We start from the raw sequence: 27110 nt of genomic DNA, 5'->3' as shown, positions 1-27110 counted from the left end.
CCCACACACACACACAAAGACAAAACAAGGACACATATCTCCCATACAGCCTACGACTGTTTGGGCAGATGCTGTTAGCAACTACACGGACAAAGATCCCCCATATAGCCTTAACAATCTGTCGGGGCAAGCTCTGTTAGCGAGCAACTATGAAGGCCGGCACGGCAAACGAGGGGGCGTGTGGCCTGCACCATGCCGGGCCGCCTTTGTCTCCCCAGTGGCGATGTTGGCACACCGCACCGGGTGCTCATTTGGGGCTGAGTCGACCTAGTGTGTACTATGCATATCGTGTGCACACACTCACACATCCAACTGTGAGATTCACAGTCGTTTCCCATTGGGGTATTACCCTGTTTCAAGAATTATTCTGCTCCTGACTTACATCCTGGCCCAGGCAACATTTAATTACAATCGTTCTGCAAATTTTTAAACAAAACGATCCATCATTGCTCCCTCCGGTTAAGACACTGACAGTAGTGTGTGTGCACATGCATGCGTGTTTACCTCTGTGTAAGCTGGAGCGTGCGAATGTGTGCACGTGTGTACACGCAGGTGTGTGTGTATGCATGCATTGTCAATCGTCATGTCGTGAAGGTCTGAATTAACAGGTGCTCTCTGATTGCATTTGCCTTTACAGTCTAGAAGGCTTATTCAGATAAGGGTGTATGCGTCTGTGTGTCTATGTATGCATGTGTAGCGCCATAGATGGAACGGAACCTCGTACCGTCAGGGGAGGGGCTGCAGTGCCAGCCCAAGAGGGGAGGGGCTGCTGGGGGCTCAGGATCCCCAGACAGCTAAGCCCCTTGGCGCCCCCAACGGGGGGGGGGGGGGGCTGCGAGGGCTCTAGGACCCCTCGCAGCCCCACCCCTCAATGGGCAAGGGGCATAAAAGGGGACCTCCCGAGCCGATCCGGGACCAGTCGCAGCCGTAGAAGGAAGACCAGCAGCAGCTAGATCGGACCCTGGACCCCCTCGCCCCGCTGTCCTTGTAAGGCCCGGGACGCTGTGCGGGCCGGTGGTGGGACTCTGGGCCGGTGGTGGGACTCTGGGCCGGTGGTGGGACTCTGGGCCGGTGGTGGGACTCTGGGCCAGTGGTGGGACTCTGGGCCGGTGGTGGGACTCTGGGCCAGTGGTGGGACTCTGGGCCGGTGGTGGGACTCTGGGCCGGTGGTGGGACTCTGGGCCAGTGATGGGACTCTGGGCCAGTGGTGGGACTCTGGGCCGGTGGTGGGACTCTGGGCCGGTGGTGGGACTCTGGGCCGGTGGTGGGACTCTGGGCCAGTGATGGGACTCTGGGCCAGTGGTGGGACTCTGGGCCGGTGGTGGGACTCTGGGTCAGTGGTGGGACTCTGGGCCAGTGGTGGGACTCTGGGCCAGTGGTGGGACTCTGGGCCAGTGGTGGGACTCTGGGCCGGTGGTGGGACTCTGGGCCGGTGGTGGGACTCTGGGCCGGTGGTGGGACTCTGGGCCGGTGGTGGGACTCTGGGCCAGTGATGGGACTCTGGGCCAGTGGTGGGACTCTGGGCCGGTGGTGGGACTCTGGGTCAGTGGTGGGACTCTGGGCCAGTGGTGGGACTCTGGGCCAGTGGTGGGACTCTGGGCCGGTGGTGGGACTCTGGGCTGGTGGTGGGACTCTGGGCCAGTGGTGGGACTCTGGGCCAGTGGTGGGACTCTGGGCCGGTGGTGGGACTCTGGGCCGGTGGTGGGACTCTGGGCCAGTGGTGGGACTCTGGGCCGGTGGTGGGACTCTGGGCCAGTGGTGGGACTCTGGGCCGGTGGTGGGACTCTGGGCCGGTGGTGGGACTCTGGGCCAGTGATGGGACTCTGGGCCAGTGGTGGGACTCTGGGCCGGTGGTGGGACTCTGGGCCGGTGGTGGGACTCTGGGCCGGTGGTGGGACTCTGGGCCAGTGATGGGACTCTGGGCCAGTGGTGGGACTCTGGGCCGGTGGTGGGACTCTGGGTCAGTGGTGGGACTCTGGGCCAGTGGTGGGACTCTGGGCCAGTGGTGGGACTCTGGGCCAGTGGTGGGACTCTGGGCCGGTGGTGGGACTCTGGGCCGGTGGTGGGACTCTGGGCCGGTGGTGGGACTCTGGGCCGGTGGTGGGACTCTGGGCCAGTGATGGGACTCTGGGCCAGTGGTGGGACTCTGGGCCGGTGGTGGGACTCTGGGTCAGTGGTGGGACTCTGGGCCAGTGGTGGGACTCTGGGCCAGTGGTGGGACTCTGGGCCGGTGGTGGGACTCTGGGCTGGTGGTGGGACTCTGGGCCAGTGGTGGGACTCTGGGCCAGTGGTGGGACTCTGGGACTCCCGGCCCCACGCCCTTGTCAGGGCGAGGTCCGAGGAAGCCAGAGTCTAGACCCACATTTTGGCTGGGTGGGGTCAGGGTAGCCTCCCCTAGGTTATTATAGCGGAGGACCCGAGAGCGTAGGCAGTGTCACGGCACGCTAGGAGTAGGCTGTGTCCCTAGGCTGTAGCAGTGTATCAGGAGGACTGTTGGAGTGCTGTGTTGTAATAAAGAAGTTGCCTATACAAAGTGTCTCCAGAACCCATTACACATGTGTGTATCATGTGTGGGGAGCGGTAGTGTAGCGGTTAGCACGCTGCGCTACGAACTCAGCGAGCCGAGTTCGATTCCCGCTCATGGTCAACACCGGTGGCAATTGTCTGAGCCAGTCCTGGGCCTCCCCTAGGTTGACTCAGCCTTAAATGAGTACTTGGTGCAGTGTACAATCAGTACTGGGGAGACAAATGTGGCCGGGCTTGGTGTTGGCCACCCACCCCCTCGTGCACTGTGCCAGCCTTCACGTTATTTATGTAGTTTATTGTAAAAAATTCGGTCACAGTTCCTATGATCACTGTTACATTGCATTTATGGCTTTATTTTGGTGATTTTGAAAACGTTTTTTGGTTTGGCCATGTTTTTTGTTTATTGTAGTACAGAGTTAGACTGATGGCCTTAATCTAAGTTTTCTTGTTGTTGTTCGACTTGCATCCCACTGGGATTTTTGCACACAGCCTTGGTGTACGGTGCTATTTCAGGAGTATTTTGATGTTTTTTTTCCTGGATTTTCTGTTTGAACAGTCACATAGTCACTTTAAGATGTTTTCTTGTTCATGTTTTTTGTTTGTTGCGGTTGCACCCAATTCAAGAGCCGAATGGCTCACAGGGCTATACCAAATAAATGAAACTATGATACTATAGGTGCTGCTCGCGAACAGTCTGGCAAGGATATACGGGGGGTATCTTTGCCTCCGTGCAAATTGTGGGGAGCGGCAGTGTAGTTGTCAGTGCACCGTATGTGGCCTGTAAATGTGTGTCACAGAGTTCATAATCCAAGAGACCTGGATTCAACTCCAGCACCTGGTGGCAAATTGGTGTCTGAACCTTGGCCATAATAGGAATAATACATTTACCATCGGCACATAACTGCCCGACTTTGATGTTTGTTCAAACTCACCGTGAGTCATGGCGAGTGCATTGTTTAAATGTCACTTACCTTGTCACCTGGCCTGCCAGACAGTCCAACGTTACCCTGCAATTAAACAAAACTCTTTAGCTAATAACAACAGCATAACAGGACCCATGCGAATGCGTGAGACTCGAAATCTCAATCACCTTACATTATTCCCAGTAAAAATATAGATATAACCTTCATACATTTTACACCTCCCGATTGGCATGGCTGGCTACAAAACGGTGCGAAAGAAGTTTCAACGTAAATAAAAACATACATCTAGTGCCGGATTAAGCTAGTGCCGGGCCTGTAGCATATGTTATAAAGGGACCCTAAATTAAAAAAACACGTAAATATTAAAACACAAATGTTTTACTTGCATAGTCAAGTAAATGCATGCTTTATTTACTATACAGCCAGATAAGACGACAAATTGCTAACCTTAAGCACCCAGTCGTTCATAAAAGTTGAAGGCGGTATAGTACTATAGTAATAGAGCAAGTGCAGAATCACTGGGACCTTTAAAGTGCAGGGCCCGTAGCATATGTAGCTTCTTTTGCTACTGGGATAATCCGGCACTGCATACATCGCAAATGATTGATTCTTGTAAAGCATGATTCCAAGCATGTATTGCGAGTTGTAATCATGAGTTTGAATGCATTGGTATACGCCGACGTTATGTTGCAATGAACAATCATTTACTTACAGGTGTGTGTCAATCCACTAGCGGGATGAAGGGCTGCACACACAATAGTGGTGGTGGTTTTTGGCCATACTTCACCACGCTGGTGAGCGCAGTTTGATGAAGATGAGGGAGCAGACGGCAGTTCAGACATCGCCTAGCAACGAAACTTAGTGGGGAATCTAACCGAGGTTGCTGGGTTTAAAGTGCGGCGTGCTCACCGCCACACCGCCACTCCCGTGCGGTGTGCATTATGCATAGTGAAAAAACAAGAAGTTAAGGAACCATTCTCACCCTCTCTCCGTTCTCTCCCTTTGACCCAGGCTGACCAGGGACACCAAACCCCGTTACGCCCTGGAAATAAATAGAGCATCGGCGTGAGTGGGTGGAGGGATGATTGCCTTCATTCATAATCATTGGCTTCCCAGGAGAGGCGATGGCTCTTAAGCCTGCCTGTTAAAAATGGATTTTACATTTCAATGCATATCGAAATGTTTGGCCCCTGCTGCCGGAATCTTCATCATTATAAATGCAGCGCCATTCTTTGCATCGACTCAGTCGTATCATCATCATCATCATAATTTAACATTATATCCTCAATTATGTATATATTTAGATAAAATATCAAGCCATCACATTTTGTGATGATTGTTTATTTAAGTAAACCTCAATATCGGATATTGGGCATAGTTAAAAAATAAAACTCAACACGTGTCAATAAAACTGTGGCCTGAAAAATATGAATACATATATAACAGGTGACGTTTCAGGCAATGGCCCTTCTTATTCGCAATTGTTCTTGTTTTATTTGCTAATAAGAAGGACCATGACCCGAAACGTCGGCAGCTAATATAATGTTTCCTTTCATGGCCACACACGGCGTTATTGTTGAGGAGCGTGTTGAGTTGTTTGTTCACCACTGCCAATGCAGCAGCAGCAGCAACACCAAACTATTTACTCAAGTACATGTTTTAAATGTATTCATGTATGTTGAACTTCTTTCACACCGTACGTAGCCAACCATGCTCATCGGAGGTGCGGCGGGGGGCAACAAATCTAAAGACAAAAAGCGGTTCTAAATCATGGGATATTCAAATTCTGCAGTGAAACAACAACAATTAGTGCCATCATTCCTCTCTCTGTCATCATCGCAGGTGAGTTACAATGTGACCAATGAAGAGTTTATGGAATATTTGATATAGTATCATCATAATCACTAGAAGCGTGATCGTTATAATTACAGCAGGATTAGCAGCAGTGGCAATATCAAAATTATCATCACCATAATCACCAAAGACAAATATCCCCCATATAACCTGCTGGGGCAAGTGCTGTTCGCGAGCACCTATGAAGGCCGGCACAGCACACGTGGGGTGGGTGGCCAGCACTACGCCCATGCCGTCTTTGTCTACCCAGTGGCGATGTTTACACACCGTGCCAGGTACTCATTTGAGGCCGAGTCGATCTAGGGGAGGCCCAGGACCGGTTCAGATAATCGTCACCGGTGTTGGTGGCCATGGGTGGGAATCGTCACCACCACCACCACCAAACACCATAATTACCAACATGACCACATTTTTCAGTAGCTTCATCGTCTACAAAAAATATATACACAGAGGCCTGTAAAAAAGCAATACAATGGTGTTAGTGATGTATGTGCAATCGACACAAAACGTAGACAATAAACAAATAGATAGAGAGACTTTACTTTGACAACTCCAGCAAGGCTTTAAGACGATAGCCTTGCAAAGCAGACAGATAGAGAAGGGATCTCTTAATTAAAGTGTAATCCAATTGTAATGACATATAGAATAACACATTAAGGTGTTCCAACGAAATTACCTGTTTTAAAAGAGCCGCGTACATTCGAGTCAACAGACACAATTACGTTAGGAAGCACGCACGGACATCACACGTGTGTTGCAAATAGGTAGGAATTGTGCAAAAACTAGCTGAAACTGAAAATGCCGCTCTTTCAAACATCTCTTTTCAAATCAGAGTTTATTGCAAGAGATGTGTCTTCATGTGTACGTACATAAACGTACACACGTGTACGTGTGTGTGCGTGTGCGCCTGCGGTTAGTGTAGCGGTGAGTGTGCTGCGCTACGAACCAGATTCCCGCTCGTGGCCCGACACTAGTGCCGATTATCTGAACCGGTCCTGGGCCTCCTCCCCTAGGTCGACTCAGCCTCAAACGAGTACTTGGTGCGGTGTGTGAACATCGCCCATAGGGAGACGAGACGGCCGGGCGTGATGCTGGCCACCCGCCCCATTCGTATGCCGTGCTGGCCTTCGTAGGTGCTCGCGAACAGCACTTGCCCCGATAGCCTGTTAAAGGCTTTGCAGAGGATCTTTGCCTTTATCTTTTTACGTGTGAATGTGGCTATGTTTGTGTGTTTTGCTTGCATTTGCGCGTGGGCTTGTTGATGGTGCAACATAAACCACATTTTGTAGACGCAATTAATAATTATTAAATGTAATACGCTGGGAGCGCAAGTGAGTCTCGTGTCTGAGCTTCGGATGCAGAAGTTTAAATCAAAAGAGTGTCACCTTTTCTCCCCTCTCTCCCGCTTCACCTTTCTCCCCTTTGGGACCCAGGGGTCCGGGAAAACCAATGTCACCCTTCACGCACGCACGATGGCACGCACACACACGCACACGCGCACGCGCGCATTAACGCATGCACACAACAACAACAATGGCCACGGTGGCAACCAAAACGCCGTTCGCCACCGAGCGCCGGTAACGTCGCCACGGCACTTGAGCCGGGCTAGACGCGTGCGGACTTTTGTGGCCTCGTGAACAAAACGTACCGGCCACAGGTGTCACACGTAAATTGACTGACATGACGTGTGCATGCGCACCACCCCCGCCCGCCCCTCTCATAGCCGTAAAGAACGTTAGGGGGGGTCAACGCTGTTAAGCGAGCACCTACGAAAGCAGGAACAGCACGCGAGGGGGTGGTATGGACAGTAACCACGCCCCCGCCGCCTTTGTCTCCCCAGTGCTGATGTGTACTAAGCACACGCCACACAAAGGCACTCAATTGGGTTAAAATTCTTTTGGGTAAGGGCCCCATCGAGCCTCGAAGCTCTTTTTTAATTCAAGGCCGAGTTGATCTAGGGGGAGACCCGGAACCCCGTTCAGACATTCGGCACCGATATTGGCAGCGCGAGAGCTGTAATCCAACCGGGGTCGCCAGGTTCATGGTGCCTGTGTGCCACAACGTCCACGCACACGCGCACACACGCGCGTACACAATGCGCACCAGCGAGTGCGCGCCTACACCCACGCCGTAATAGAGTTGGCACAACAGAACCCGGAGCGTCTCTCACCTTCTCCCCTCTGGCACCGGGTAGCCCAGCTATCTGCAGCAAATAAACACAAACCATAATGAGCGCGACACCACATGCATCACTGCAGAGACAACCAAAGACAAATATTCATCCCGTATAGCCTCAACAACAGACTGTTGGGGTGGCCAACGCCACACCTTTGTCTTCCCCATGTTATAGTTTTTTTACACGCAGCGCTCGGTAAAGATTTAACGCTGAGTTGACCTAAGGCAGGCCCAGGACACGTCCAAATATTCGCCGACACTGTTACTGGTTGTTGAGCAGGAATCGAACTCGGGTCCCCCCTCCACAGGCACGCACATTTTTCACCACACTGCACGTGGAGGTAAATTGCTATTTTAAAATGTGGCTGGATTTGTTCCCTGTCATAGTAATGTGGAATTTCCACCACTGGCTTGGGCCTGTAAATAGGGAGGTGAACACAGCTCCATGCTTGCTTGTTTGTGAAATGGTTTTGGTTTGTGGACTTATAAAATATCCAGTATTTGAGGTCAGTTGGTTTCAATGCCTTGAAATCTGTGCAAGATTGAAACTAAACAATGACCTCAACCATATTTTATTTTAATCAGGTAAGGCCCACTGAGCTATATGGTCATTTTTCAGAAGCATCCTGGCCACAATTGATAGCTCAACGAAGTGGCTGACGTGGAAATGCATAGCAGTCAGATTTATCTAAAATGCATGTTGATTCTAAATGTGGAGGGAAAAACTGGAGGACCCGGAGAAAAATCCATGCAATAACGGGGAGAACATGCAAACTCAAAATATACAGGCGTCAGGGTCGGATCAAACTCACTACCTCCTGTATACCAAGCGAGGTAGTTAACATCTCGGAAGTGACGAGTGGAATGTTATTGCAGCAAGAATATTTGTGTTGTACGGTGCAAGATTACCGTTGGGCCAGGTTCTCCAGGGAAGCCCAACGATCCCTGAAAATATACAAACACAATTTGTCATTCACAATGGAATTTTTTTGTTTAATACGGGTCACAGAAATGTGCAACTGCGAAATGAATTTCTAGAACAGTACGATTATTTTTGTATGACAATGCTAATTTCGGAAATGAAATTTTCGTTACATTTAAAAAAAAGTATATTTCAATTTGTCGCACAGTCTGGCAAATGGGGTGGGGGCGGTGGGGGGGGGTGCTGTTAAATGATTAATATTTTAAGATAATTGCATTGGGCCAGGTGGAGTTGTTTGTGGTTAGAGCACTCAGGGCAGATTTGGAATCTCAAGAGTTTGAATCCCGCATAAGGATTCACTTCGGCTCATCATCCCAACAGAGTTGCTAAAAATGAGAACCACTTTAGGAAGACGTCGGCAGCTGTCATCCTATGGGTGACATGATACGTATATATAAGCAGATTATTTTATTAATCCTTTCACCCTTTGGATGACCATTATTGGTCATTATTGGTTATCCACATCCGGTCGTGGCGATGCGGAATATCCACCACTGGCTCAGGGTCAGCCAATGGAACAGAGTAATGGCAGAGGCAATCACCTACTCCATCAATGGAACATTAAGCACATTCTGCAATGCGACTTCTGTGGTCACCAGAGCCAGACTGTGGATCACGTGCTCCAGCACAAGTACCCCCCCTTCACCGCCGATTCACAGACCATGTGTCACGCAATCCCACATTGCCTCCCTTGCACCACCAAGCTCTCCAAGGAGGCGACTGAGCTACTTAATAGCCTCGATGTATAGGGTACAAATAGCGTTGTAAAATGTCACCTTGCCCTATGAAGGAAGAAGACGATCAACTGAGGATGGGTGCTTCCCTGCGCTCATTTGAGCATGGAGATCCTCAATTAGATTGTATTTAAATAATCGACACACGTACTTTTTTAAATAACAAAAACAGGAGCAAACACAATACATGTTAGGAGAAAATTACGAATTCATAAAATGTTGTCAAGGCTTTGTAAATGTTTCACAGCTGTCGAGCTCTCTTCTGTGTTTTCGGGTTAGACCGCACGTGCTGCTCGGCACGATGTCCGACGTTTCGGCCCCACGTTCTTCCAAGCATCTCCAAGAACCCAATTTCCACTTTTGAAATTTTCGTTCCTGAAGATGCTTCCGGGACACTGAACGAACCGCAAGATTCGCGTCACATGCTGGGTTATTCTTCAGTTCCTGAATTGACAAAAATTGTGCTTGTGATTCATGTTCTTGTCATCAACTTACTTTTTCACCACGAGGACCAGCAGGGCCTGGCAGACCCTGAAGAAAGAGATGAATGAAAAAAAAGACACTTTAAAAGTCTCGACGTATGTTACATCTAGACCTGGAATCACTAACCGGCTGCAATGCGTGCATGATTAATGGGCGATGTTCACAAAAACTCATTCGATACTCAATGAAGGTCAGGTCTAGTTAGTGTAATTCCAGGGCTGGTTTAGATATCACTCGCCAATGATGCGAGCCTGAAAGTGAACTTCAGGTCGACGAGTTCATAGGGCTTACTCTTGTACCATCACTCCTCCCCGCAGCATAAGATATCCAAGGTTTTATATTTGCGGTGGCAATATTTACCACTCATAGTTCTATAGTTCATAGTTCCATTTATTTGGTATAGCCCTGTGAGCCATTCGCTCTTGAATCGGGTGCAACAGCAACAAACAAAAAACAAAAACATGAACAAGAAAACATCTTAAAGTGACTATGTGACTGTGCAAACAGAAAATCCTGGAAAAAACCATCAAAATATTCCTGAAATAGCACCGTACACCGACGCTGTGTGCAAAAATCCCAGTGGGATGCAAGTCAAAATAACAACAACAACAACCACAGGACAACTAAAATTAAGGCCATCAGTCTAACGCTGTACTACAATAATGTGCGTGATAGGAATGCAAAGGCAATAATGTCACGTTAAAACCGAGTGTCATGCATTTAAATAATAGAGTAAAAATTATTAAGACAGGAACTAGTGAAACTTGCTAAGTGCCTATGAAGATCACGTGACATTGCCAAGCAGATATTAAAGAGACCTCATCAAACATTTTAACTCGGAGAACACATCTTTCGTGTTTATATGACCTAATTTGACAAAGTAACAGTTTCTGTCGCGCGGTGCTTTAGATTTACAGATTAAGTAGAGATCGTTGTTGTGTAAGGCGAGGCGCTTAACTTGCTGGGTAATGTGGCGGCGGTGGTGGACGGATTGCAGTAAAGCAAATAGGTTTCTCACCCCATTTGCTTGGGCTTTTGAGAGTCGTTAGATCCTATGTGGGAGCAGTCTCGAGATATTCTGCTGACGATGATTATTGTTATGATTATAATGATGGTGACAATGGATGAAGATAGCGGTCATATGAAGCACGTTAAGCATGATTATGTTAATTTAATTATGAACAATGATGTTGTTGATGGTGCTGATGACACCGTAGTTGAAAATAATAGTAATGATGATGATGCCAATGTTAATTTTGATGATGTAAACCATAGTAATTAAGCTCCTAATAATAACATTGATGATGACAATGATAATACCTATCGTATCAATAATGCTCGTGAAAATGATGATTGATGATAATGATGATGCTGTGAGTGAAAATAATGATGATGATAATTAGGATGCTGCTGCTAATCATGACAATATCAATGATGCTGCTGCTACTGATGATTAATGTTGATAGCAATAATGATGATCCTGTTACTGACAAAAGTAACGACGATGATGATTTTGCTGATAATCATGATGATGATGTCACTCACTGCAAGTCCTTGGGGTCCTTGAGGTCCTGGAATCCCCGATTCTCCCTGGAAAGAAAAAAAACGAAAAAGGGACAATGGGTAAACGATCATGGCCCAGACAGCAGCACCCACACCTGCAAGCAATCTGGCTTAATCAAATTAATTAACTCACTTTGCAATCGAGTCCCACTGTAACCACTTTGGTCTCGCTCATATATTTAACCGATGCCACCGAAATTAATTTCAATGAACTTACATTAAGATTAATTAGATCGCGGCTAATCTTCATCACGCTGCTTAGCTTTGTTTTTGTCTGTCCATGGCTGTGGTGTGATTGGGTGGGAGGAGCGCTCGGCTGGCAACGGGAAAGTCACGAGGTCAATTCCTGGCGGAGGGGGTGACTCAAGTCTAACAAGACAGGTTGATTTGATTAAATCGTCACAAACCTAGAATCGTAGATCAAATGAAGAATCAATATATATTTTTGTCCAACTCTACGGCATTATTTCTGGTTCATGTCTCGTTTGTATAGCTGTGACTGCTACATTTCCATAGCACATTGGATTCCCCCAGTCTAATCAAATATTCTAATAATAATAATAAAAAGATAAAATAAGGCTAACAAATTGTAAATTACCGATACTCGCCACGCGCCATGAGTAACATTTAGCGGTAAGTGAACAGCAGTTGTTTCGCGGATAGAATAGTCCCTGACACGGGAATGTGGAATTTCCACCATTCTATTCTATTTCGGATTTATAAAGCGTCTTTCACCAAGGCGCTTGACGACAAATGCTTACCGACTACGGTACTAAATGGCAAAATAAGGGATGGGGTTGTGACGAGGGTGGAGGGAGCGACGTGGAGGCTTTCGGTGGTGCTGGTAGGGGTGGTGGAAGAGGAAAGGCAGTCGAGAAACAAACACAGGTCCTGAGGGCAGTGCGAAAAGGGGAAAGCGAGGGGGAGGTTCGGATGTGGAGGGGGAGTTTTTTTTTTTCCGGTGGAAGGGGGCAATCAGAGAGAAGGAGCGAAAGCGAGGTTTGTCGCAGGGTAGAGGCGGCACAGCAAGAAGATTGGCGGCTTGTGATCGGAGCGGGCGTGATGGGACATATCAGGAAATGAGAGAAGAGAGGTAAGGGTTGGGGGGCAGTCCATGCAAAGCTCTGACAACTAAGGTGAGTAATTTAAAGAGATAGCGGCGATAGAGATGAAGCCGGTGAAGCTGTTGAAGGAGAGGAGAGCAAGGAGATGTGATGAGAAAATTAGATGTCTGGGCGATTTGGTCAGATGACGATGTGAATCAGAATGATGTGCAGTTTGATATTCACTCTTTACCTTTGGCCCGAGAGGACCAGACGGACCTCTGTCCCCCTAGAAAGTGGCAAAGAAAAACATTACGCAAGGACACACACACACATTGTCTGACCCAGTGGCACTGTGGTCAGAGCGCTCAAGTATCAAGTTACTTATTGACGTATTTAACCAGGTGAGACCAGGATAGAGCCATTTGCAAATATGACCCATATGTACGTTGAACTTTCTTTCGCACCGTACGTAGCCAACCGTGCTAATCGGAGGAGGTGGGGAAGGACAACAAACTAAAAATAAAGTACACTCCTGCCATGACGAAACAGTCACAATCAAAAGGTCACGAGTTCAATTCCCGAAGACACCGTCATTGCACCGGGGTCGGTCAAGTTACAAACATTTTGTGGGAAGCCCAAAGTGGTTGTCAATATACATTCTGTATTTATGTATTTATTTTACAAGGCCCCACTGAGCTATATAGCTATTTTTCAGAAGCGACCTGGCTATCACAAATGATATCTCAACTAAGTGGCTTATCACGTGGAAGTTTAGAGCAGCCAAATACTCGCATTGTTTCTAAATGTGGAGGGAAAAACCGGAGGACCCGGAGAAAAAAATCCACGCGACCACGGGGAGAACACGCGAACTCAAAATATACAGGCGTCAGGGTCGAGATCGAACCCATGATCTCCTGTATACCTAGTGAGGTAGTTAACATCCCTCCACCATGGCGCCCCTAATACTGCCATAGAAATGCGGAATTTCCACCGACAGAGCTCAAATGTGGCCCGCGGTCATTTAATCACAGAGACACTTCAACTTTGAATATTGAATCACAAGGTTCGTCGAGTCAGATTACATAAACGTGAAGAAATACCGCCAATAGGTAGAGAAGGGGGCTTTATTGTGACCTCTCTTGCTCCCTCCATTGTCTCTGAAAATGTGTACTCTGAAGGAGGAGCCGAAAAGTCAACCAATTATGCACTTTGTCTTTTTAAGGCAGTGTTGTTGACGAATTTGTTGAGATTTTGTTGTTGTTGTTGTTGTTGTTTTAAATTGTGCTTGTGCACTGCTGCCAATGCTGCAGAAGCAGAATCACCAACTAATTCACTTCAATAATAAAGGGAAGGATTACATTCGGGTTACTTCTATAACCTTAAGCAATTCGGCACTTGACCCATCATCATCATCACCATCATCATCCATCATTTATATCCATTCAACAAGTGATGGATTATACATAATACAGGTTTTTTTCGGTTAGATCGTTAAACCCGCCACCACCCGACACAGCCAATTAGCAAGGTTTGTCACGTAAACAAAGCGTGCCAATTCGTTACTGGTACAGCACAGTGTTGTTGAGCAAAGCCACAACATTTACAATCTGAGGACAATCTGCAGGGATGGATTATTTTTGTTGGAACGTGCACACCTCTGACCATGCTGCGTGTGTTGAGGTGCAAAAAAAAAAAGAGGAGGAGGGAGAGAGACACACACTCTTGGATTAACACCGAGAGACAGAGAGAGGAACACGCAGATTCGAGAGCGCAGGGAGATGATGATAATTTACGGGGCAGTGGGCCAGTCCAGGACAACGTTGCTCGGAGGGACGACTGCCAAACCAGTGGACGAAACGTGTCCACGATGACGCCCACCGAGGGGAGATGGAAAGATGAAATGAGTTCACGTGGTGGAGCAAGGTGGATTTGTTGCGTGTGTGCAATTGTTTACCCGGATAGCCTCACCGAGTCTCAAAGGCTATTCTTACGAGGGTCCAGCCAAGTTTTGGCAGAAGAGGGCGATGTTGTCCCGTGTGCGATCCCAACTGAGTGATTTGCAGGCGATTGTTTTTGGGGTCTGGGATGTTTGGACAACACCCATTACATTGTGTGTGTGTCTGGTTTTCTTTACTTTGAGAGGAAACTGGTGATCCCTGAGAAAACCAATGCAGAACAAGGGGAGAGCGTAAAAAATAAAAAATACAGAAAGGCACCCGAGTCGAGAATGAAACCCACTCTTTTATCTTCGTGATGACGACCGCTTGCGTTGCGATCGAAACGTCGTCCTTTTTAGTTACTTTTTGTTATTTTCTTTGAACCTATCTACGTGACTTTACCGAAAGACCCAAAGAATATGAATTCATGCAGTCACGCAAGCCTTAAGTCAAGGTGTAAAACCCAGGCCCTTCTTGCTGTGAGGCACAAGCATCACCACTGCGCCGCTAATTGAGAAATCGTAAGTCGCGGCAGTTTGGGGAGGCCTTCATCCAGCAGCGGATAGACGATGGCCGACGACGACGATGATGACACACGTCAAATTCTCTTGCACGCAAAGAACCTGGGCTTGAACCCAGGCTCCCCATGGCACTGGCTGAGCACTCAACACACAGACAATAAAGAGCAGGAGCAGCACAGACACCAGAGGCAAGGTCAAGTCTGCCCTGAGGTGAGGGGGGTGTGTGAGACATTGCGTAAGAGCGATGTGACAAGATCTAACGTTTGTTTTAGATTTCATATCATTGTTTTATACTGTATACATACATTTTTAAAAATCTCTTTATATCCTTTGCCAACTGAGTTGGCGGCAGACCTATTTACCACACGCGTTCTCAAATGTTCGAGGGCTTAACCATGCAGTTGTTTTCGCAGTCAGTTGCTCGCAAATCACCCACGCTTAATGAATTGTATCACCTCCACAAGGCATCACAGAGGAAGTTTCAAACGCCATTGCTGCCAAATGGATGCTTTCTCTCGTGCAGTTTATGCAGTGTTAAGCCAATGCCTATATTTGACACATTCCATTTTAAGTAACCTTAAAAATATTTTAGACTTTTCTTGTAACAATTATTTTATTTACTACGACCGGTTCATTAGAATTGTTTGCTATCTGTGTCACGTCCTTTGAAACGAGTCCATTCGTCACTTAGAAAGCAGTGCATCACCCTGTGTGTAAGAGAAGAGCTAGAAAAGGGTTATTACTCGGCGGGACTTCAACCAAAAGACGTCCTTCAAGTGATCTTCATCGTTGACAAAGCAGAGGTCGCACTTATCTAATAAACTCTGCTGTCAGATTGTTTGTCGAATGACAAACAGGATATTACGACTCCTCAGCGCTAAAACGTTTGCCAAAGTACGTGCAAAACAATTTTTAATATCACGATGGTTGTTTTGCTGTTGTCTGGCTTCGTGAGAAACCGGACTGATGCCCGATATTCGCGGCACTTGAGGAACCAGTTGAACTGAGGACGTCTGCTTGGATTCAACCCGAGACTATCAAGTGGCTCTTGCTCAGTACTCTGACATCTATATTTTATAATTTAATCAGAATATTTATTTAAGACTTGGAGGAACTCGATGAGCTATGACGTCTCTTTTTTTCACAGATGCCCAGCATAGGGGCGGGTGAGCAAGTTACAACAACAAACAATACCCAAAAACAATGCCCAAAAAACAATACCAAAAATACCGAGAGGAGTTCTAGATTTGAAGTTTTCGTGACTGCAAAGATCCATACTCTTGGTCTTGCGGTAAAGTCACGTAGGTAAAGAAAATACAAATATTAAAAAATAAATGAAATCACGACGTCGTGATTTATTTATTTTGTTTTATTTATTTATTTCATTTCTTTACCTACGTGACTTTACCGAAAGAACCAAGAGTACTGAGAGGAGTGTGTTTACGGGATTTTGAGTACTTTGGAGTACACGGACTGGACTGGAAAACAAAATGAAGGCTCGCTTTGTAGACTGGTGTTGCCAGCTTGCTCTTTTTTTGTTTCTGTTGGTGGCTGGTGGCTTCTACGAGAGAATTGGAGGCTCTGGTTAGAACACCCACGGAGAGAGAAAATGATTCATAGGCGCAAGGAAGAACAACAGACATGCTGGGAAGGCAGCCAACGCGATGAGCCGGAGCCAACAATTGCCCAGGTACAGCCCACTGAGGTATTAACTCAGTTTTTTCAGAAGCGACCTGGCCACAAATGACAGCCCAACAAAGTGGCTCATCATGCGGAAATGTATCGCGGTAAAAACAATCGAAATTGTACAAATGCACGTTTCTAAAATGTGGATGGAAAAAAAAAACGGAGGACCTGGAGAGAGAAAAAAAATCCTCACGACCACGAGCAGAACATGCAGCCTCCAAATATACAGGCGTGAGGGTCGGGGATCGAATCCCCGACCTTCTGTATAACCACCTGTGCTGCCAAAAGCAGGAGCGACCTGGCCACAAATGATAGCTCAGCAAAGTGGCTTATCGTGTGGAAATGTATAGCAGCAAAACAATCTAAATGGCTGCATCGACGTCACGGGGTTTGTCAGGACCCCTCTCTTCGACGTCGATGCGCCTCGTCCCGTCTCCGCCCGACCACGAAGCTGCCACTGACCCGAGTCTGTGGTGTTATGAACGGGATGCGAAGGCTATCTCTGGTGAGTGGCGGGGGGGGGGAGAGAGCTTGCTAGCAGGTAATCCGTCGTGAATCCCACGCTTGGCGTCGTGCAAATAATAATGAGCGATGCGTTTGAGCAAAGAGGAAAATGGATTTTTGTGGAGATTTTGAAAGGCTGGAATAAAAATAACCCGCGCTTGGGCTCGCAAGGATATTAACGTGGGGAATGGGAAACAGTTGGAACCAATACAGAAAACACTTTTTCGAAGAAGGCATTCTGAAACTTAAGAGTTTAAAATGACACTTTGAGAGTGGAAGAATTAAGGTTTTTAAAATGTATGGAAAGAAATGCAACTTTGAGACACGTCATATATGCAGCACCTATGCGTGTGGGAAGCATTAATAATATAAACGAGTATCTTTAATGATGGACGAGTATTCTTGGTTCTTTCAGTAAAGTCACGTAGAAGGGAAATAATAAAATAATAAAAATAAAACAATAAAATTATCACGACGTTTCGATTGTAACAGGTGCGAAAACCACGGCAAGAATTTTTTTTTTCAAAACATTTCTGCAGTCACGAAAGCTTTAAATCGAAATGATGGACGATTGTTGTAATTGCTAAAGCTGGAGAGGCAGAGCTGTGAACAGAGCGCAGGAATCACAGTCACAAACTATTTATTTTGTACTATTTCTATTTGGCCATATAAGGCCCACTGAGCCAATATGTCTCTTTTTGAATAAGTGCCCCGGCCACAAGTGATAGCTCAACAAAGTGGCTTGGCAGCCAAATACTCCAAATGCACATTGATTCTAAATGTAGAAAAAAAAACCCGGAGGACCCGCAGAAAACTCCATGCAACCACGGGGAGAGAGACATGCAAACTCCAAATATACAGCAGGCACCAGGGTTGGGATCGAACCCACGCACTCCTTCATACCAGGCGAGGGAGTTAAAATCTCGCCCAGGTCACGGGGTCAATGCCGTCCCTCTCAGGCCAATGCAAGTCCTACGACTGCTCTCTTTTCGCCATTATAATTATAATTCCGCATTTGTTTATTCTGCACAATTTGCAATGCAATTGGAACTGGGGAATTGCGTGAGCTCCCTTCAACAACTGTTGCAATATTAACCACGATCGCTGAAAGAGTACAAAACAAAACAATGTTGTAAAGTCACGTTGAAGGGAAACAATAAAATAATAAAATATATAAAAACAATAAAATTCTCACGACGTTTCGACTGCAACACAAGCAGTCATCATCAGGTGTGAAAACCAACGGCAAGAACATTTGAAAGAAGTGGCGGTTTTTATGTATTTATTTCTAAACGTTAGCATCACGGATAGCGATTTGACAGTTTGTTTAGTAGATGGACGAGTCCATCTATGTTCGGAAAAGAGGAGAATTTTATTGTTTTATATATATTTTATTGTTTCCCTTCAACGTGACTTTACCGAAAGAACCAAGAATATTAATCACTGCAGTCACGAAAGCTTTAAATCAAAATGTTTGTAAAGGTTCAGCCGTGCAATTACTTGATGACATCACTCCGAGCAGCAGGGCCTCCACCTGAGGCAACGCGACAGAGGCGATTTTGGACTTTTCTTTCCGAAGAGTCTTTCGGTCTTGGAAGAAGTGGGGCTGTTGTACCCACACTCAACCCCACCACACAAGACCTGCCAATCAACTGAACTATGCTGTACCCATTGATACGTCTGGGTAGACAGAGGCGGTGGAGGGGTGATTGAAAAACCTTGCACCATTGTTCAACTAAAACTAAACAATTTTTATCTTACCAAGTAAGGCCCACTGACCGATATAGCTCTTTATCAGAAGCGACCTGGCCACAAATGATAGCTCAATGAAGAGGCTTATCACGTGGAAATGTATAGCAGCCAAACACTTTAAACTAACGTGGATTCTAAATGTGGGGGGAAAAACCGGAGGACCCAGAGAGAAATCTACGTGACCATGGGGATAACATGCACTCCAAATATATAAGCATCACGGTTGGGATCGAACACACAACCTCCTGTATCTTAGGCAAGAGAGATACCATCTTGCCCTGTTTCAACTGCCACACCAAGAGATCAAACTTGTGGCCTCTGGATTGCAAGTCCAGTGTGTTAGTTACCATTACTCCACAAGAGCATAATCTACAATTGCTTCAATAGCCGACTATAATAATTATTATAATCATGTAAAATCGAACAAAGACGATCACTGCATCATGTGCTTCCAGATGCGCTTCTGCGATCATCTGGAATGCTCCTCCTACCGAAATTGGAAAGTCACTGGAGCTATGCACTGTTAAATCTGGATTGAAAACTCATTTCTTTAGAACTGCTTTTTGTGTTTAGTTTGTTGTCCTTCTGTAGCACCTCCGATTACTGTGGTTGGCTACGTAGGGCGTGAAAGAAGTTCAGCATACATACAGACAAGTATTGCCCCTTCCACTTGTCTGAGCAGATGCACTCACAGAGCCAGGGTTAAGGTTCGGGGATAGCACGGTGCAATTATCAATGAAAGCTACTTGTGATTCGACACGAGTTGAGTGACAATTTGAGAACACTTACTCTGTCCCCTTGAGGCCCAGGGTTTCCTGGTGAACCGGAATCCCCCTGTAAAATAATAATTCACAGCAATTATTCTTTACAACCATTAAGAGAGAGGAGCAGTGAGGCGTCGGTGCCATGATATGCACGCGTGAGTCAGCGAGTTGATCATTGAGTCAATGCGTCTCTCAGATTATTCCAAATTCAAGAAGCTGAATTGCAGAATCTGATTATTTATACTGCAGGAGGAACAGCGCTCTTTTTCACAGATGTCCAGTAGGGGCTGGGTCAGAACGTTACAACAACAAACGATACAAAAAACACGATTTCAGCGCAAAGTATAGGAAAGGTAAATAAATCACTTAAAAATATATAATAATTAAGCTAAACTATGTTTACATTACCAGGTAAATCCCACCGAGGTATTAACTTCCTTTTCAGAAGCGACCTGGCCACAAATGAGAGCTCAACAAAGTGGCTTGTCATGTATAGCTTCATCGACATCACGAGGTTGTTACGGCCCCTATCTTTCCCTCGAAATGCCGTGTCCCATCTCAGAGATATTGACGATCGTGGCTTAACATTTTACTCCGACGCCAATTCCCCCATACAACGATTTGGTGGTGGTGCTGCTGCATTGGCAGTGGTGCAAAGGCACCTCCGATGAGCACGGTTCGCTACAAATGGTTTGAAAGAAGTTCAGCATACATGTAAAAAATGAACTCACACATTCACGAATAACACTAATAAACACAACGGGCGACGCGTCAAGCAACGGCCCTTCTTCATGGCACCAAGTATGTGCTGATTATGTTTTCATCCCACCAGAACTCGCCAAAGCTCCCTTCTTCCTGCCAGAATCCACAATCGTTGCACAGTCGGCACTCGACTTGCAAAGTTTGCTCTGACAGTCCCATCATCACCAGACAAAGACAAAGATGTCCCGCATAGCCTCAAGATTCTTTTTGGTCAAGTGTTGTTAGCGAGCACCTATGAAGGCCGGCACGGCACACGAGGGGGTGGGTGGCCAGCACCATGCCAGGCCGCCTTTGTCTTCCTAGTGGCGATTTTCGAAAACCACACCAGGTACCCATTTGAGGATGAGTCGGCCAAGGGGGTTGCCCAGGACCGGTTCAGATAATCGTCACTGGAGTCGTCCGTGGGCGAGATTCGAACTCGGGTCGTCGGTTTCGTAGCGCAGCGTGCTAACTACTGCGCCACCGCTCCCCATCATCACTCCCGCCACCGCCACCATCTGGTGTTGTCGTCCCCTTGGTAGGCAGACGACATCTGCGCGCTGCCCCAGTACGTGCTTAGGTAACCTGCCCTCCTCCAGCCTGCAAGGCTTAAATGAGCGCCTGGTGCGTGGCATGTAAACATTAGTACCGGGGAGACAAAGGCAGTCAAGCTTCGTGGTGCTCGCGACACAATAGCCACTCGTGCGCGGTTCCGGCCTGCATAGCTGCTCGAAAACGGCACTTGCCCCAACAGCCTGAGAAAGGCTACGCAGGGGGACCTTTGTCTATGCGATAGTGTAGCGGTTAGCGCGCTGCGCTATGAACCTGGCGACCCGGGTTCGATTCCCGCTCACGACCAACACCAGTGACGATTATCTGAACCGGTCCCGGGCCTCCCCTAGGTCGACTCAGCCTCAAATGAGTACCTGGTGCGGTGTGTAAACATTGCCACTAGGGAGACAAAGGCGGTCGGGCGTGGTGCTGGCCACCCACCCCCTCGTGTACCGTTCCGGCCTTCATAGGTGCTCGCTAACAGCACTTGCCCCTACAGTCTGTTAAGGCTATATGGGGGATCTTTGTCTTTGTGTGCATTCCTCTCGTCGACTTGTTATTCGCCGTATAATTTCAATGAAGCAGCAGCGTTAATGAGATGTAGAGAATTTGTGAAGACAAAAAATACAATTACCTTAATGCCTGGAGTACCGGCAGGGCCCCTTGGACCCTAAAACATTGAAAAACAGAAGATATTAAAGTTTAATTGTAATGTGATGGATTGCATTAAATATGCGTTACATGAGTCATGAGCTAAGAGAGGAGGATCTCCATATTGGTGTAAGAAAAGTTTATTTCTTAGACATCACCAATTATATTGCCCATTAAATGTGACACTGCATTGACGGTAGTGGGTGGGCAGCCGCAAACAAAAAATAAACTCAACGCGTTCGTCGATGACACTGCGACGGCTCTTCCCAGCACGTGTGCTGAACAAGGGTCATTGCTCAAAACGTCGCCTGTTTACGCTGTCCCTTGATGGCGGTGTTACCGGCGGAACGCGTCGAGCGAGCGCCGATAATTACATTGTGAACGCGCCATCGGGGGTCGCAACGAGGCAACTGGAATTCCCGTCGGGAAACCCTCGCAAGCTGGCGGTGCACCACCTCGCCGCCGGCGGCCGCCCACAAGACAACGACTCCTTAGTGGGTGCGAATGCCCGCAAGGAGACCAATGCTGCTGAAGTGATGCACTCCCAGAAGGCCGCGTGGCTGATGGCATGTGTAGAAAACGCTTTTTGTTTTTCGACGTGTTAGGGCAGCCACGTTAAGGGGCGGGGAGGGGGGGGGGGGCAAAACTTTTTGCTTATATATAGCCGGTTGAAAAACGACGCGTTATTTGTTCGCAGTCGCTGGTGCCCAGGCCGAGACCATCGGCTCATCCCGCTTGGCAAACGCGAACGGCGACACCTTGCCGGCGGCAAAGCCTCCCACCGTTTGCGGTCTTCTCGAGGAACCCCCCGACCGCAGCTGTGTCTCCCTGTCACAACCACTGCCGCGCGGCGTCGCAACGTCACAAACATCGTCGCGTCTCTGTTGGCGACTGCCCACGGATTTCAGCGGAGCTCTGCGGGCTGCCGCCCCCTCCCCCCCCCCCCCCGCGCAGCACACCGAGGGACGCTGACGCATGGGTCGGGGATCGCACCAGGACGTGGATGTGAACCCAGGGGAGTTGAGCGTCTCTCGACGGCCACTATGAGACCCCCCTCAACCATTCGTTCATGTCGATAATCAGCGCCGCGTTGCTGATGATGGCGATGACGGGGTTATTTGATTGACGACTGAAGGTTTATTGATGATGGATTCTTTGTTGATAATTCATTCATGATAATTTGACAATCATGATATAATGATACAGAGATGATAGATTGATGGTGATATATTGATGATGACAGATTGATGATGACAGATTGATCAAGATAGATTGATCAGGATATATTGTTGACATATTTATGACAGATTGATGATGGTAATATATTGATGACATACTGATCATGACAGATCGATGATATATTGATGACAGATTCATTATGATGATAAATTGATGACAGGCATGATGATGATGATGACAGATTGATGATTATAGATCGATGATGACGACAGATGAACCGATTCACGATGACTCGCGATCACCCCCCAGGGCCGGATTCGAACTCGCAACCCTGCGATCGCGGGTCACGTGCTCCGGCCGCGGCACCACGGATCGCGTGGAGCCAGTCCCCCCGGGGTGTGAAAACGTCGCGAGCACAGCAGCGCCAGCCAAAGTCTCACGAACTCCAAAACTCTCGCCCGCCGCGCGTTCTACCCCCCCCCCCCCCCCCCCAGGCCCGCAATTCACATTTGTACCAATGAACAGATGGGCTGAATGTGTAATTATAATCATTTTGCATATGAATATGGAGAGCAATGCTGCTTGTTATGCAAAAAAGACACCTTCATGTGTGTGCGGGTCTCCAGGCAATGTAAAGAACAACCAGAAAGTTGCGGTGCGGATATTATAATAAAGGAACGAGAGTATTCGTAAACAAACAGGCAACAAAAAAAATACGCGATGATAAATAAACAGAGGTGGAGTGGGTGACGTGCTGATGTAGAGAATACAAATGTTGTCTTGGGCAAATCATCGTCTGATTTGACGCGAAGTCGTCTGCACATTTTTTGGGATAAAATAAATAAAATAATACAACAAAGAGCGCCAACATTGCATTACGAACTTGCCTATGGTTTTACCGACAAGCGGCATTCAACAGGAGGGGCTACCAAAGTGACTAAAAATAGTGTCAAGTTTACTTTTAATCAAGCCAGGCCAGAATTCAAGAGATCAATGTTATGTTTAGTTTTCGAGACTGACCTGTGGCAGGTTACGTCTGCTGCAGGTAGCGGGTCGGGTCGGGGGGGGCGATAATTGCTCTGCGTAATCCCAACTGAGTAACGTCCGATGCGATTTTGCAACTTGGGAGATTTCGACCCTATCAACGACACACAGTGGCCTGCTCTTGCAAAATGACGTCACGGGATGCTTGACGTCCAATGGGAGTGAAGCAGATGGCGCGTAGCGTCCAGAATGTTTTGTTAATCAAAATCAGTATTGTTATAATTACAACGTAATAAAAAAAAATTGGGGGTTAGTTCACGGAAATATAAATTTGTCGTTATACCAGCTACCACCCGACATGGTCAATTAGTAAGGTTTGTCACGTAAACAGAACCTGCTTTACAACCATCTGGTTCTAATAACCAGCAAAAGGTCACAGTACTCGAATTGTAAATGTTGCGTGTTTTAAGGACACATGGTGGCGGGGTTTCAAGGACACATTCATATTTACGAGATCTAACCCATGAAGTTTGCTTTTCATTCCGGACGATAGTGCCGCGTGAAAGCCTACGTGTGCTATAATTGCGGTATTATTCAGGGCAGTCAAATGGATTGGAACCGTGAACCTCTGCAACGAGTGGCGAATGCCCCCTACCGCTTGACCACCGCACCACCGCCTCCCGGCAGATAGTGCTGTGACGGCATCTTCTGTGGCCATGCCACCACTAACTGGGAGCGTTCTAATTGGTGCACGTGGTCATCTCATAGCGTGGCGCCCATAGCGCGCGGCAAATTGGGATTTCATTCTAAGAATAATGAAAACTAAAATAAAATCCGGACGCATCGCAAAGGGAGCCTCAGTTCGCTGCGCTGTTGTAATGGATTGGGGCTGTGGAGCGCAAGTACAGTTGCCTTGTCTGCAGTGAAATTATTTCGAGGCAGAAGCAATGCGAACGAGGAAAGAAGAGTCGTCCGTTTCTTGCCGCAGCCGCGACGGTCAAGTTAGCCGTGACGCTACGATGGAACGAGCGCAAAATCCACTCGCTGGCTGGGTGACATCCCGTGACCTGGCTCGTGCACGCGATTTGTTTCACGGAAATCGCTGCGGCGGAGCGAGGGGAGCCGCGCCACTTTCTCTGTGCGTGCGAGTGTGCCACGTGGGACCGCTGCCGGGCGGGGGCTGCGGCAGGAGGAGGTGAGGTGCGAGTGGTACCGTCTGTCCGTCTGTGCCAGGGAGGCCAGTGAGGCCAGGGAGACCAAGGCCTGGTCCACCCTAGAAGAACGCAGCGTAGACATTGCATTGCAACAACGTAGACATTGCATTGCAACAACATAGACATTGCATTGCAATAACGAATACATTGCATTGCAATAACATAGCCATTGCATTGCAATAACATAGACACTGCATTGCAATAACATAAACATTGAATTGCACTAACGTAGACATTGCATTGCAATAACATAGACATTGCATTGCACTAGCGTAGACATTGCATTGCAACAACAGACATTGCATTGCAACAACGTAGACATTGCATTGCACTAACATAGACATTGCATTGCAATAACATAGACATTGCATTGCAACAACATAAACATTGCATTGCAACAACATAGACATTGCATTGCACTAACATAGACATTGCATTGCAATAACATAGACATTGCATTGCAACAACTTAGATATTGCATTGCAACAACGAAGACATTGCATTGCAATAACATAGACATTGCATTGCACTTACGTAGACATTGCATTGCACTAACGTAGACATTGCATTGCAATAACATAGACATTGCATTGCAATAACATAGACATTGCATTGCACTTACGTAGACATTGCATTGCACTAACATAGACATCGCATTGCAATAACATAGACATTGCATTGCAATAACATAGACATTGCATTGCAACAACAGAGACATTGCATTGCAACAACATAGACATTGCATTGCAACAACAGAGACATTGCATTGCAACAACATAGACATTGCATTGCAATAACATAGACATTGCATTGCAATAACATAGACATTGCATTGCAATAACATATACATTGCATTGCAATAACGTAGACATTGCATTGCAACAACGTAGACATTGCATTGCACTAGCATAGACATTGCATTGCAACAACGTAGACATTGCATTGCAACAACATAGATATTGCATTGCAACAACATAGATATTGCATTGCAACAACATAGACATTGCATTGCAACAACAGAGACATTGCATTGCAACAACATAGATATTGCATTGCAACAACATAGACATTGCATTGCAACAACAGAGACATTGCATTGCAATAACGTAGACATTGCATTGCAACAACGTAGACATTGCATTGCACTAGCGTAGACATTGCATTGCAACAACATAGACATTGCATTGCAATAACATAGACATTGCATTGCAACAACATAGACATTGCATTGCAACAACATAGACATTGCATTGCAACAACATAGACATTGCATTGCAACAACATAGATATTGCATTGCAATAACATAGACATTGCATTGCAACAACATAGACATTACATTGCACTAACGTAGACATTGCATTGCACTAACGTAGACATTGCATTGCAATAACAGAGACATTGCATTGCAACAACGTAGACATTGCATTGCAACAACATAGACATTGCATTTCAACAACATAGACATTGCATTGCAACAACGTAGACATTGCATTGCAACAACAGAGACATTGCATTGCAATAACATAGACATTGCATTGCAACAACATAGACATTGTATTGCAATAACATAGACATTGCATTGCAACAACGTAGACATTGCATTGCAATAATGTAGACATTGCATTAAATTTTGCAGGCATTAAATTCCAACTACACAGGCCTTGCATTCCAATAACAGACATTCCAATAACACAGGCATTGCATTCCAATGACAGACATTTCAATAACACAGACATTGCATTCCAATAACAGACATTCCAATAACACAGACATTGCATTCCAATAACAGACATTCCAATAACACAGACATTGTATTCCAAAAACACATACCTTGCATTGCAATAACCTATAGATTGCATTCCAATAATATAGACATTGCATTGTAAACTGACAAATATTGCATTGCAACTACACAGACATTGCATTGCAACTACACAGACGCTTCATTGCAAACTTACAGACATTGCATTGCAACTACACAGAGGTTGCATTGTAACTATGCAGACACTGCCTTGTGACGATATGGACGTTGCACCACCATCAACGAAGCACAGCAGCCCAGGTGTGTAGCGACATGGTGTGAGCCGTTTGACATTCTTACACTGATCGATTGGTAATCGTGCTAACCTTTTCTCCTTTGAGTCCTGGTGGTCCTGGTTCTCCTCTGGGTCCAGTTGGGCCCGGTGATCCCTGGGAAATGAAAGAAATGCACAGCGATTCATCGTTCAATGGTAGTGGCAGGAGCAGTAGATGCGTTCCGTAAAAGTGCTGAAAAACGCGTTAGGCGAGGAGTTACTGCGCACACATTTCAGGGCATGAATAACAAAAATAAGAATGG

At 46.8% G+C, this 27110-nt stretch overlaps 1 protein-coding gene across 5 annotated transcripts in view; it reads right to left on the bottom strand.

The window, feature by feature from the left end:
* Nucleotides 1-27110, bottom strand: part of LOC116951108 (uncharacterized) — a 191394-nt gene that overhangs the window by 75251 nt on the left and 89033 nt on the right. For all 5 annotated transcript variants that reach the window (XM_076073536.1, XM_076073537.1, XM_076073538.1 and 2 more), the window contains 12 exons: nt 26900-26962; nt 24771-24830; nt 21378-21413; nt 19476-19520; nt 12537-12572; nt 11223-11267; nt 9690-9725; nt 8388-8423; nt 7474-7506; nt 6689-6760; nt 4432-4491; nt 3498-3533 (listed from right to left, as the gene is read on the bottom strand). In XM_076073536.1, the coding sequence (XP_075929651.1) occupies nt 3498-3533; nt 4432-4491; nt 6689-6760; nt 7474-7506; nt 8388-8423; nt 9690-9725; nt 11223-11267; nt 12537-12572; nt 19476-19520; nt 21378-21413; nt 24771-24830; nt 26900-26962 (558 nt within the window). The remainder of the gene's footprint in view (nt 1-3497; nt 3534-4431; nt 4492-6688; nt 6761-7473; nt 7507-8387; nt 8424-9689; nt 9726-11222; nt 11268-12536; nt 12573-19475; nt 19521-21377; nt 21414-24770; nt 24831-26899; nt 26963-27110) is intronic.

The sequence above is a fragment of the Petromyzon marinus genome, chromosome 42 (genome assembly GCF_048934315.1).
Source record: "Petromyzon marinus isolate PM22_M1 ecotype Great Lakes invasive population chromosome 42, UKy_Petmar_22M1.pri1.0, whole genome shotgun sequence".
In the NCBI taxonomy this organism is placed as follows: Eukaryota; Metazoa; Chordata; class Hyperoartia; order Petromyzontiformes; family Petromyzontidae; genus Petromyzon; species Petromyzon marinus.
The sequence above is the reverse complement of the archived record's forward strand: the minus strand, read 5'-3'. Positions and strand labels throughout refer to the sequence as shown.